The sequence below is a fragment of the Typopeltis vanoorti genome, chromosome 9 (genome assembly GCF_054136105.1).
Source record: "Typopeltis vanoorti isolate ZY-2024b chromosome 9, IOZ_Tvanoo_1.0, whole genome shotgun sequence".
NCBI lineage: Eukaryota > Metazoa > Arthropoda > Arachnida > Uropygi > Thelyphonidae > Typopeltis > Typopeltis vanoorti.
Window position 1 is genome coordinate 41,892,076 of NC_143557.1, and position 13,993 is coordinate 41,906,068.

The 13,993-nt window shown below is 37.2% G+C and overlaps 1 protein-coding gene across 1 annotated transcript in view; it reads left to right on the forward strand.

Annotated features, from left to right (window-relative positions):
- Ttc30 (tetratricopeptide repeat domain 30) overlaps window positions 1–13,993 on the forward strand; it is a 232,626-nt gene that overhangs the window by 121,965 nt on the left and 96,668 nt on the right. The window contains exon 9 of the mRNA XM_090397606.1: window positions 13,210–13,412. Within this exon, the coding sequence (XP_090253732.1) occupies window positions 13,210–13,412 (203 nt within the window). The remainder of the gene's footprint in view (window positions 1–13,209; window positions 13,413–13,993) is intronic.

Sequence of the window (13,993 nt, forward strand, 5' to 3'; positions counted from 1 at the left end):
ACTGCTTTTGTCACTTAATTATAAAAGGCAAGAAAATTACTGAAACAAGGGCACTCTTTAACAAATCCATACTAACTTTTGCAGATATTACCCTCATTTGTCTAATTTTGTATGTGATCCCTTACTAATGTCTTCAAAACCTAACAATCACAGAAGAATGCAAACTGGTCTATTGTTTGATACCTGCATACATTCATACCACCATCACCATTGTACATTTGCATTATCTTACTCTTCTTACACTCATTGGGCACTTTCCCAGTCACTAGCCTTTCATTGAACAGCCAAGTCAATGGAGCTGTCAGTTCTTTATCACATTCTCTTAAAACACATGTGTCAAATATATACAACATGTGTATATATTTGACAGTAACTCTAGTGATGTATCAAGCATACAAATAAGAGTTCACATATACCCAATATGACTTTCAGATTGGGAAACCTTAAATATGCTGTAGTGAGAGGCAGTGCAGAATCCTCTTGCGTGATTACTTTTTCGATTATAGTAACACATACTGAAAACACTTGCTGCTCAAGGAAGACAATTCTTAAACATCTCATGTACTGCCTCTGCATGTTAAAACTTCTCTTTAATAAAAATAAAACATCCTTTCGGTTGCCTTAGATTGGAATAAATGAACCTAATGATTGATTGCTTCCAAATGTTGAGAAGTAAAACAGTATTTATACTCAAAAGCAATCACTTGGATGATTGTCATTACTGCATCATATGTTGTTGATAAAAGAGTTCACATCTTTAAGATGAAAATATGACAAAGAAATATTATAAAAAAAAAAGCACTAAAATGACAAAAAGAACAGTAAGATAACTCAAAAAATGACATTGTGTTGCAATTTAATCAAAAGGTGAATAACCATACCATTGCACTCACTTGATTACCTTGATGGACCTGTGTTTCACTCAGGATTTTTCTATGAGTGCAGGTCACAAAGATGCCTCCAACGATCTCGATCTTTGAAGAGCCTCTCTCTTCCATGTTATACCCATAGATTTCACTAGTGGATCTTCTCATCTTGTAGGTGGTCTTCCTGGTTTTCTCTTTATTCTTGGTTGCCAGTTGAGTATTCTATATGTCCATCTGTTATTCCAGAGTCTGGTTATGTGACCTGCCCATCTCATCTTGCTTCCATATACTGCATTCTAGTAGTAAGACTTATACGTTGGTTAGACATAACTGGTAATTAATTTACGGAATTGACAACGCATATAAAGTAAATTAATTAAAGATAACTTTAATGAATCACTTCTATATTTCGGCAATGTCACATTGCCATCTTTGGGAACATAAAGATATGGTATGTGCACTAAGGAACTAACAAAGCAAATGAGGAAGAAAATAAGAACTAATTTTGTTCCTAAAGTCCTAATGGTGCCCTCTTGCGGGCTAATTTGGTAGTCTTGGCAGTTGGGCTGAAGTTCTCAAAATGAAAGTCTCCCAAATTTGGGGCAGTTTCATGCACCCAAATTTGTTGAGGTTAGGAACGTTTTTTAGAGCTGCTGAAGATTCTTTGAATAGTCTTTCGTATTTAAACTTGCTGCGATGGATTATTTTTGTCTTCTTCCAACGAATTTTATGGTGGGTGTCTAAGGCATGGTCTGCCAGCCCAGAGCGGCTGTACTGGTGGAACCGGATGTAGTCTTGGTGTTCTGAAATCCTGATATTTGTTGTTCTGCCTGTTTGGCCAAAGTAGGACAATTTGCAGCTGCAAGGGACCTGGTATACACCAGGTAGGTCTAGGGGAAGTGGTTGGTCTTTGGTAGAGCGGATAAGGGATGCCAACTTTTTATATGGTCTGTAACAGGAAGTAAGGTCATATTTTTTGAGGATATTAGTTATTTTTTCAGAGGTGCCCTGGATGTAGGGGATAGTGATAGACTTGGTGTAGTCTTTATTGTGGAGGGGGGGAGGGGGGTTGTGGTTTACAGGTTTTAGTATTTTTTGGATTTTTTTGGGGTTGTAGCCATTGGCTAAGAAAGTGTTGAGGATGTGGTTTAGTTCCATAGTCAGGGCCTTGTCATCTGAGCAGATTAATTTTGCCCTGTTAAATAGTGTTTTTATCACCCCATATTGTTGTGAGGGGGGGGGGGATTGCTGGTGAATGTATCTGCCAGTGTGGGTGGGTTTTCTGTAAACAGAGAAAACCAAAGATCCATCAAGCTGGCGGGTGATTAAAGTGTCTAGGAAGGGGAGGGTGTTGTTTTCCTCTTTTTCTAAGGTGAACTGGACTCTGGGATGTTGGTTGTTTAAGTGTGTTAGGAAGGAGTGGAGTGTATCTGAGCCATGTGGCCAAATAGCAAACACATCATCCACATAACGAAGCCAAATAGTGGGTTTTTGTGGGGCGGAGTTTAAGGCTTTCTCTTCAAATGTCTCCATAAAGAAATTGGCCAAGGGTGGGGAAAGTGGTGAACCCATGGCTGTCCCCTCTATCTGTTTGTAGAACTTTCCTTGCCAAACGAAATAGCCTGAGTTCATTGTGAACTGAAATAGGGCTGAGATATCGGGAGGAAACTTGGCTTGGATGAGCTCAAAGGTTTCTTTGAGTGGGACATTAGTGAATAGGGAGGAGACGTCAAAACTGACCATTATGTCAGTGTGTTGGAGTGTGAGGTTTTCTATACTGGCTTTAAAGTGGGCCGAGTTTTTTATGTTTGATGGTGTGTTGCCAGTGTAGTGTGTGAGCGTTTTGGCTAAATGTTTGGCTAATTTATATGTGGGGGAATCAATGCCATCCACTATGGGACGTAATGGCACATTTTGTTTATGTATTTTTGGGAGTCCATATAATCGGGGGGGTCTAGAGTTATAAGGTTTAAGTTTGTTGGTGACTTCCTTAAGGAGTCTGTGGATAGTTCTGATCTGAGAGTTGGTCGGATTATATTCAATGGGGAGGTAAGTAGTACGGTCTCGTATTAAAGAATTTAGCTTACCTTTGTAGTCTTTTTGATTGAGTACCACAGTGGAGCTTCCCTTATCAGCTTTGGTGATTACTATTTTTTTGTTGTTTTTTAATTCTTGTAGGGCTGTATATTCGTTTTTGGATGAGTTGGATTTTGGAGGTTTGGCTTTCGTGAGAACACCGACTGTCAATTCCGTAAATTAATTACCAGTTATCCATATACTGCAGTTATCACATCTTTTATGCCTGATCTCTTTCTTAGTTCTGTGTTTCTAACATGTTTCATTATGCTGATGTTACAAATCCTGCATTCTGTTGTGCACTGCATTATTCTGAGAGTCTCTTCTTCTTTTCTTGTCGTATTCTTCCATGTTTCTGATCTATATGTGAGTGATGGAAGAATGTCACTATTAAATAGTTTTGCCTTCGCAGAGATGTCAAGATTTGGATCAGTAAGTGTTTCTTTTAGTCTGTTGAATGATAGCCATGCAGCTTTCTTTTTTTTTTTTTTTGCTAGTTCTTCAGATAAATCGTTATTCATTTTTATTGTTTATCCTAAGTAATTGTAGGAGTCAACTTGTTCTATAGGGATGTTATCAATACATAGGTGACTGTTATCCATTTTGTTTTTTCTAGATTCATTTCTAAGTCTATCTTACTGCTGTTTGTGTATATTTTTTCACCCGTTTCTTCGTCTTTTGGGGTATCGGTACTAGATCATCGGCAAACATAAGGATTTGTAATTTTTCACCATCTGTGCTTATTCCTCCGTTTAATTAGGTCTGTTTTTTTCAAAATATATTCTAAAGTGCTGGTAAATAGATTTGGGGAGAAAACTTCGCCTCGATGGACCCGACTCCTCTCTTTATATTTATAGGTTGATCAAATAGAGTTATTTGTGTGGTCTGATTTTTGTTAATTTCTTTTATCATGTGGATGTAAGTAGGGTCCACATTTATTTCCAGTAAGGCACTGATGACTGTATTGCGTTCTATGGTATCAAATGCTTTTTTTAAAATCAATAAAGAGGAAACATAGAGGGATTCAATATTCTCTGCATTTTTCTGTTAGTTGTGAAATGGCCTGGATATGATCTATTGTGGAGAAGCCTCTTCTGAATCATGGTAGCTCTCTACTGGAGTTGGTCTTCGAGAGTGTTTTGGATTCTGTTCAGTATTACTCTGTTCATGATTTTATATATGTGAGAGAGTAGACAGATTGGAGGATAGTTTTTTATGTCTTCCTTGTTCCCTTTTTTGAATAGAAGTATGGTTTTTGGGGTCTTCCATTCCTCTGGAATCTTTCTTTGAAGTACCACGTGAATCTGGCAGCCAACGCTTTGAAAATAATTGGTCCACCTTGTTGGATTTCTTCAGCCTTAACATGATCAAGTCCTGAGGCTTTACCTTTACTCATTTTCTTAAGGCATGTTCTATTTCTTCTGGAAGTACATCTGGTATTGGTTTTGGAATGATAGATTCTAAAACTTGGCACTTAGTTGCATAGGGATCATTATAAAAATTCTGCACAACTTCTATCCTTTTTCTATTAGTATTGTTTTTCTCCATTTTGATCCTGTAAAGCAGATGGAATTAACTGTTTAAAATTTAAGTCTTTCTCTATTTTTTTCAGGCTGGTTTTTGTCTGCACTGCTTCTCTTAGTTTTTGTATCCTGAAAGCTTTGTAGTCTTCTGGAATTCTTTTCCTTAGTAATTTACAGATAATTTTGTATTTTAGAAAATTTTCTTCAGTTCTTTTCTCATTTTCAGTAGTTCTATAGTTTGAGGTGAGAGTCGTTCTCTTTTCTTTTGTTTCACAGGAATTTCTGATTTTTTCTTGCACTCATTAAATTTATTAATAAAGTCAATATAGTCATCATTTATGTAACAGTTCTTAATAATCCATTTGGTCTCGTGTGTGTAATTTCTGAACTAGTGGTAGTCTATTTGTTGGGGTTGTCTTTTGTAGTTTGATGTTGCCCTGATATGTTGTTCTTTTTTTGGTCTATTCTTATAATGGCTCTGAGGAGACTGTTCAGAATCTATGTTGAAGTATGTTTCGCCTATTGTACCAACATTTTGTACCAGTCTTTTACAGTCTGTTAAAAAGTCAATTTAATTTTTTGTGTCTCCATTCGGTGATTGCCAAGTCCATCTTCTTCCTGGGCGTTTGTTGAAAAAAGTGTTCATGATAAAGAGTTGTTCAGCTGCAGCAAATTCAGCTAATCTCTCTCCTCTTTTATTTCTTTCTCCCAGGCCATGTGGTCCTATAAACTTTTCATTTTCTTTTCCACCAACGAATGTGTATGTTGACTTGTAATTTAATGCCTGTTCAAGATTCATGTAAAATATTTCTGTTTCTTGATTATCAGCTGCAGATGTTGGAGCATAGCAGAATATTAATTTTATTATTATATTGTTCTCTATTCCAATCACGAGTACACTTATTCTTTCAGATATGATGTTACAAGAAAGATCGACTTGGTGAGCTTAGATTTAACAATGAAGCCCACTATGCCTTGTAAGATTGGTAATCTTGTATTCTCTTTTCTATTGAGTGTCCAGTTTGTCTGAAGTAATAACAATGACAGTCACAAGGAACTTGGTAGACACTAGAAGAGACAAAGGGGAACATTTATCTTGGAAGATGGAAACCATGATAATAATTAGTTGATAGGAAGAAAAATAGTCACTAAATTGCATTCTTCTTGGAAAAAAATCAATGGACACCATAGTGTGAAGAACAAAAAGCCATGATGCTCACCTTAATAAGATGTAGGACCTACTTTTGCTGATCCTACAGGGCATACTTTCCACAAGTGTACAATAACAATGAATGGAATTTTGAACCATTCTTCCTGTAGGCATGTAACTGAGGTCCTAAACTGTTGTGGTGCAGATGTCCCTTGACCTCACTCAACCCTCCAGTTCATCCCACAGATGTTCAGTAGGGTTGAAATCAGTGCTCTGTGGAGGCCAGTCAAGTTTGTGGACATGAACGCCACCACACATGACATGGTGCATTGTCTTGCTGAAAGAGACAATGGTCAGTTCTGTAGAAATGTCACAAAGTAGGAAAGCATTGCATTGTCCAAAATGTTCAGATACTTCTCAGAGTTCAATGTTTGTGGCACCACAAACAGAGGTCCAATGCCAAAGCAGGAAAAACAGGACCATACCATCACATCACCACCTCCAAATTTCATAGTAGTTGGGGTTACACACTCTGGTAAGAGATGTTCACTGAGTATCTGCCACACTCACCCATCTGCTCAGTAGTGGGTGTAGCATGATTTGTTACTCCTTAACACAGCTTCCATGTCAACTGTGTACACTCTTTGCACCACTGAAGATGATACTGCATGTTGGTTTGGGTAATGTGGACTTGCATATTGTGGTCCTACCATGTTGTGAGCCTCAGTTCTGAATGTTTTTGTCCAGATTCGTGTTCTAGTCAATCCCAGAATTCTGCATTCGACGTGTCAGCTGAAGAATGGTGGCAGTCACGTTCAATAAGTGTGTTGGTCCTACCACAGAAACCTCACTTCTGAATGCTTTTGTGCCGATTCATGTTCTAGTTGATTCCCAGAACTCTGCATTCAACGTGTCAGCTGAAGAATGGTGGTTTTTACATATTATCCTTTGTAGCACCCTACAGTCATGTTCAATAAGTGTGTTGGTCCTACCACAGAAACCTCACTTCTGAATGCTTTTGTGCCGATTCATGTTCTAGTTGATTCCCAGAACTCTGCATTCAATGTGTCATCCAACAAATGATGGCTTCTACACATTATTTTTTGTAGCACCCTACAGTCACGTTCCATGAGTGTGGTCGGTTGTCCACTGCAGGTTGCACTTGCAGTTGACTCCCCTATGCTTCCATCTCCGTATGGTATCACTCATTGGACCTGGGATGGTATAATTTGTCAACAATTTGCTGAACAGATAGGTCTGCAACATGACATCCTATCTCCTCTTCAAACTCCATCAGTTCGCTTCTTCATAGCCATTCACCCAGACACAGTTGCATTGACTTGGGAGCATCATACTCTTCTAATTTATCATCATCATCATCATCAAATTCCTGCTATGTACCCTCAAGGGGTTTACAGGATATGACAGTACTACATGAAAAAATTACATCATTACTAACTTCCTATCTACAATTTTCCTCCAAATCAGTCTGTTACTTGTCAAGACTCCAACATTATCAGATCTTATATTTCTGTCGTCTAAGGCACTTTGTACCGTATCAATCCACCTATATCTTGGTCTTCCTCTGGGTCGTTTTCCTGCCAACATGGCAGAGAACACTTATTTTGCTAATCTTTCCTCTCCCATTCTATTTAAGTGACCATACCACCTGGGATTAGCTATGCTAATGCATTCCTGGATGCTGACAATATCAAGTTCTTTCCTAATATCCTCATTTTTAATATGATATTGCCATTGATGCCATCTGTTCACGCCTCTAATCTTTCTCAGGACTCTCATATCTGCGGTCTCTAGTCTTTGGTGAAGTGTTTTACTTCTGACCCAGCTCTCAGATCCATAAGTTAAAACTGGTTTGAACACTGTCTTGTATACAGCTAATTTAGTGTTCCGACTAATTTCTCTCTTATTCCATATGAATTTATTCAATTCACTTCCCACCATACCAGCTTTGCTGATTCTGTTGTCAATTTCTATACTTAATTTACCATCTTCAGTAAAAATCATGCCTAAGTAGCTGAAATGTTTTACTTGTTCCACAGGTTCTCCATTCACAACACTGTGGACATTTTCAATGATTCTGCATATTTTCATTGTCTTTGTCTTTTTATTGCTGACCTACATACCATATCTATTACAACAGCTATTCAATTTAGTCAGAGAATCTTGCAGACTTGTAGCGGATTTATTTAGAAGTATAACATCATCTGCATAAAGCAAAGAGCTGACATTAACATCTCCAATTTTGATATCAGGTTTAATACCACATTCCTTCATAATGTGATCCATATAGATAATGAATAACAGAGGGGATAATGTACATCCTTGTCTCACACCAGATTTAACATTAAACCATCTTCCTGTACTTCCTTCAATTCTAACTGCTGACTTACAACTCAAATAAAGACTAAGTATTGCTTGATATAATGCCCCATTGACACCATATAACTGCAGCATATTGAATAGCTTCTCTCTTGGCACCTTGTCATATGCCTTTTCCAAATCGACAAAACTTAAATACAGATCTTTGTTGTATTCCCATGCTTTCTCGACTATTTGTCGTAAAGTGAAGATCTGATCCTGACAGCCTCTATTTGGCCTGAATCCAGCTTGTTCTTCACCAAGCTTTTCTTCCACAATTCTTCTCAACCGTTTCTCAAGTATACTTGCATAGATCTTGCCAGGAACACTCAGTAGGGAAATACCTCTGTAATTCTCACATTCAGTTTTATTTCCCTTTTTATATATGGGTACTATGAGAGCTCTACTCCAATCATCGGGAATTCGTCCCTCTGTCCAGGCTTTCTGAACTATGCAGTGCAGCCACTGTAAGACTTTTATACCACCATACTTCAGCATTTCTGGTCGAATATCATCTACTCCTGCTGCCTTTTCACATTTCAAGCCTTTGATGGCTTTTTATACTTCAAGTATGAATATGTATTCCTGACTGCATGCCTGGTCAGTGTTTTTTACTACTGTGCTGTCATCACTGCTTGTTTCATTTATTAGAAGTTTTTCAAAGTAATTACTCCATACTTCAAGGATATCTTTTTCTCCTGTTTTCATGTCACCTTTATCATCTCTAACTCCTCTTACAGCACTCTTTCCTCCATTCCTAAGCTTCTTTAACAACCTCCATAATATTTTGCCACCTTCTTGATATTTATTTTCTATATTCTTGCTTATTTTCTATATTGTTTAGCTAGTTTTACACACTGTTTAGATTTCTTACATTTGTCTCTGTATTCTGTAAGAGTAAAAGCTGACTTATTTGTCAAGAATTTTTGATATGCTTTCTTCTTTTCCTTCACTGCCTCTTTAACTTCCTGTGTCCACCAGGGAGTTATGATTTTTTTATCCTTGCACACAACCTCACCACATGCCTCTGTGGCAGAATCAATCAATGTTTTCTTCAGAGTTTGCCACTGAATCTCCAAGGTTTGGTTCCCGTTCTCAAACTCTTTCATTTTCTTTTCAATAATCTTTCTGTATTTTAGTCTACAGTTCACATCTGAGAGCTGCTCAACTTTTATTCGCTTTAAAACTTTCTTACATGTTATTCTTTTCAATATGAAATTCAATTTTATCCTGCTCAAGACTAAATAGCGATCACTTCCAATTTCAAATCCTCTGTACACTCTGGTGTCCTGCACCAGGGAGAAAACATCACTATCAACAATAACATAGTCAATGAGACTTTTCTTATTCCTAGCCTCTTCTCTCCATGTGAATTTGTGCACATTTTTATGTTGGAACATGGTGTTAGTAATAACCAGTCCATATCCTGAGCAGAAATCCAACAGATATTTGCCATTATTATTAGCTTTGCTCTTTTCTCCAAATTTTCCCAAAATATTTTTGTATGTCTCACAATCATTTCCTACTCTGCTATTTAGATCCCCAACAAGGACCAACTTTTCCTTTTTCATTGTGTCAGTTGCTTTTTCTAAAGCGTCAAAAAATTCCCCCACTTCTACCTTAGTAGAACCTTCTGTGGGACCATAGGCACAAATAAGTCTCATTGGCCAGTTCCCCATTCTCATATTTGCCCACATTACTCTACTTGAGACTGACTGCCATTCAAGAAGATTAGCCTCGTATTTTGTGTTGAATACTATGGCTACTCCTTTTCCTTGATTGTCATTGCCTGAATATAACATTTTGTATTTATTGCTCAGAAAGATCTCACCAGTTTTGGTCTTTTTTGTTTCAGTCACCCCTATTATGTCGTTCTGGTACTTATCTAATTCCTCATCTAGCTCCATTTCTTTGCCATTCAGGCTTCTTATGTTGATAGTACCGATCTTTAACTCTGGTGATGTTGAGTTGGGGTTTATTTTCAGATTTGTTCCAGTAGCTGACTTTTCGCTGTTCGCCCTGGTTCCCTGGCGATTTATATCAGCTACAAACACATCATTACATTACATAATGTACCTTGTCAATAAGGGTGCCCGTTAACTTCTTTCCAAGCAGTGTATTTCTTCAGAATTCTGGAAATGGGTTCTGAGAGGCAAGAAATGTATGGGGTTGGGACTTGACATACTGTTTCCATATTATTTGTGCTAGTATTATAGAAAAAGCTGTTATGTGGTTCTTTCTGAGAAGCCATTGAGTTTCATATATTATTTGATGTTTAAGAGTTCTTGCTGTAATTGTTGAGTTGTCAATCATATTGTACTAAACGTTTTATAATTATATTCTTCTGTGAGGGATGGTAAGCAGATTGCTGTTGAATGTAGCATCCTGTGAAAGTAGGCTTTTGATAAATGTAAGTAATTAATTACCTGATGATGAGTGGAGGAGCTACAATCATTTTTCTATTTTCATTTAAGCATCTAAAAACGCAAGCAACTCTAGTCAACAGTACTCTTTTCTTTGGAACAGGGTAGCTGTTGACTGACTTACTCTGTTTTCCCCCCATGAATTTTGATTTCCATCAAGAAATACATCAGAAGTTTCTCTTTTATTAACTATATGCTCATGGCACTCTTAGGCCCAGCTACACAATGATGTTTTTATCTCTTTTGTTTGTATATATACTTTAGCACCCAGAATATGTTAATATTGATATCCAACATTTCCTTGTTGTATGTATTTTAGATAATGGAATTGAAATGCTTGAACTGACTGATGGGATTTTCATCCCCTGTGTGTGTGTGTGTGTATTGTGTGCGTGCGTGCGTGTGTGTGTGTGTGTGTAATGAAAACAATAGTTAGTATTATGCTCTTAATGTTTAGTCTAGTTGATGCATAGTCTAGAATTTACTTTCTCTTTATTTGTCAGTCGGAATGGCTAACTAGATAAGTGTCTCTATTTTGTAGCTAAGGCTCTAAGTGTGAATCTCATTCTGACATGAATGTTTTGTGAAAGGCATGGTTATACATTTTTTATGACACATGATTTTTATTACTCAGAGAAAGACTTGCTGTTCTTTTTATTAGAGGCCAGAAATAGCATGAATAACTCCAGTGTTTGGTTTCTAGAATAGGATTCTTAGATGATATACTAATTATCATGCCAGAACTTTTTAAGAAAGAATCTAGAACTGAAATATTGTAATATGCAATTTTATGAAATAACAAATGTTCATGTTTTCACTTGATTAGAAGAATTAAGGCATTTCTTTGGGTGAGACTTACAAAATAAGGTACCGCAGTACTTCAGAATAAAAATATTTTAATTCTTGAGTGTTTCATCAACTCATAAGAATTAGTCAGTTAAAACTCATTAAAATTTTTAGACTTAATTGTTAAAAAATGCTATGTGATGTTTTGTTTTAGAATATAATATTATTATTATTATCCCAAGACTCCCATGAAACCAGAGGCTTATCATGGGGAGATCCCCTTTGTCATGCACATAGCTGAAAATACCATGCCTTAAATAAATTCAGATTCTCTGCAGGCACCACACTCTCAGGCAATGCACGCTAATCATTTGCAACTCTCCATGCAAAAAACCTGCTTCTCACTCCCTTGCTCATATCCTCCTTATACAGCTTCCAGGAATGACCTGTTGTTTCTCCCCCCCCCATCTCCTACCATTTTATGAAAAACCTCTTCAATGTTAATCCTATAACAACCCGTTACCAACTTGTACATCTCTATCGTATCACCCATCTGTCTCCTATCCACTAGACTCTGAAAATTGCATCTTTTCAACTTTTCTTCATATTCATCATTGCAGAGACCAGAAGCTGTATTAGTCCATTGCCTCTGGACCCTTTCCAATATCTCTTCATCCTTTTGAAAACCAGGCTACCAGATCTAATCAAGGCCTTATACAATGAAATCCCTTAGAATCTCCCTTACTTCTATAAGTCAGTGGCCTATGCGTTATTGCCAGAATTTGTTGTGTTGTCCTTACAATTTTGGCAATGTGTCATATAAATTTTAGATAATATATCCAACAATATATCCCATCAAGAGTGAATTGTACATCCCATCTTTGTTTTCCAAATTTTAATACATTACATTTCACAACGTTGAATTGGCATTCCCACTCCTATGCTCATACACTCAGTCTATTCAAGTCTTCTTGTAAGGCCACAACATTTGCTCTATTCCTCATGGTTCTTCTCAACTTTGCATTACCTGAAAACAACTGAATATCCCCATTCAAACTTTCCTGAATTTCATTAATGTAGAGGTTAAACAGCAATTGGCCCTAAAACAGACCCCCAAGGCACATTGCTATTGACTTGCCTCTTATGAGATGTTGCTCCACCCTATACAACTTGCTGATACCTATCAGTTAGCTAATCTCCAATCCAATGCGCTGGTCTAATACCTCTTCATCCTTTTGAAAACCAGGTGACCCCAACCTCATCTACTCTAGCTTGATTGTCAATATATTATTTGTTAATTTATCAAAATCCTTTGCAAAATGCATCCATCTCCCTGTCCAGTGCAGCTAAGTAAGTAGATTACTGAAATATGACTTCCCTTAGCAAATCTGTGCTGTCCATTAAAGATAATACCGCTGTTGTCAACCCAGTTGTGGATGCTGGTTCTCTCTAGCTTTTCCAACACTTTAATCACAGCACCTGACACACAGATTGGCTTTTGATCCTTGAGTTCTGTCTCCTCCCTTATGAAGCAAAAGAATCTTCAGTTCCTTCCATTCCTTTGGAGCTTGACCCAATGTAAGACTCATATTAAACAAATATACTAAGGCAGATGTCAACTCTCTGGCACATGCCTTCAAAATATGAGCTGATGTATCATCAAGTTCCACAGCCTTATTAACAACAAGTTTGCTCAATTCTCCATATACTTCTTGCTCACTCACAGTCGGTCTCTCCTCCTCCTCCTCCCACTGCTTTCAAATGCTCCACGATGTCACATTCACCTAAGTAACCTCACCTCCTGCTATCATTCTTCTCCCCCAATTCTTATATTAGAGAAACAAGACAAATCACTTCCTACTGTCCTTCACAGTTCTGTGCATGCTTCATCATTTTTTTTTGCTTGAAAAGTAAAAGTTAAAGTAAACATTTGTTTTTAAAAAAATAGTGTTTGCTCTTTGGCTTGAAATTAGAAAAGTCACTATCTTTTAAACTATGTCCTTTAGTTGATGCAGCCCGTGAAGCATTAACTGATATGCCTCCTCGATCTGAAGAAGAATTAGATGCTGTTACACTTCATAATCAGGCATTGATGAACATGGAAACTCAGCCAACAGAAGGATTTGAAAAGTTGCAATTTCTCATTCAGCAGAATCCTTTTCCTCCTGAAACATTTGGAAATCTTCTTCTCTTATACTGCAAATATGAGGTACAGATTAAATTTAAAATAATGAATTAATTTTTCATTTTCAAAAGTTGTAGCAATTTTGAAATAATAAACATTTACTTTTGAGACCAGTAATGATCCTCCAGTTTTTTGTGCAAACTGATTAATGTGAGGAATTGAGATAGTAGCATGAGTTGAATGTGTGTGAACAATTTTAGAGCGGCAATACTGGATTACTGCGCTATGGGAATCAGGCAAATTGTAGCTCAGATTGTTGTTCATGTGTGAAGGGTCCAGAACTATTTCTTTGGATTCTATAATTCGTCTTTCAAATTCATCCTTGCATATATATATAAATTGGTTGTGTGGTCCCAATCAACTTGAAGTTGACGTTCTTCGAGGTTAGAGTTGGCAGAGAAAAGAACATTGACTGGAAAGGGCGCTCACTCGTATTCTATTGTAGGAGATGTCATGTCTATGTTCTTCAAGACGTAGTGAAATAGATTTATATTTCTGGCCAAAATAAGGTCGACCACAGTTGCACATAACTTGATAAACACCAGGAAAATGCAGTTGGTTGTGTTTTGGTTGACTCAGAAAAGAACGAAGTTTTGGCAGAGTTG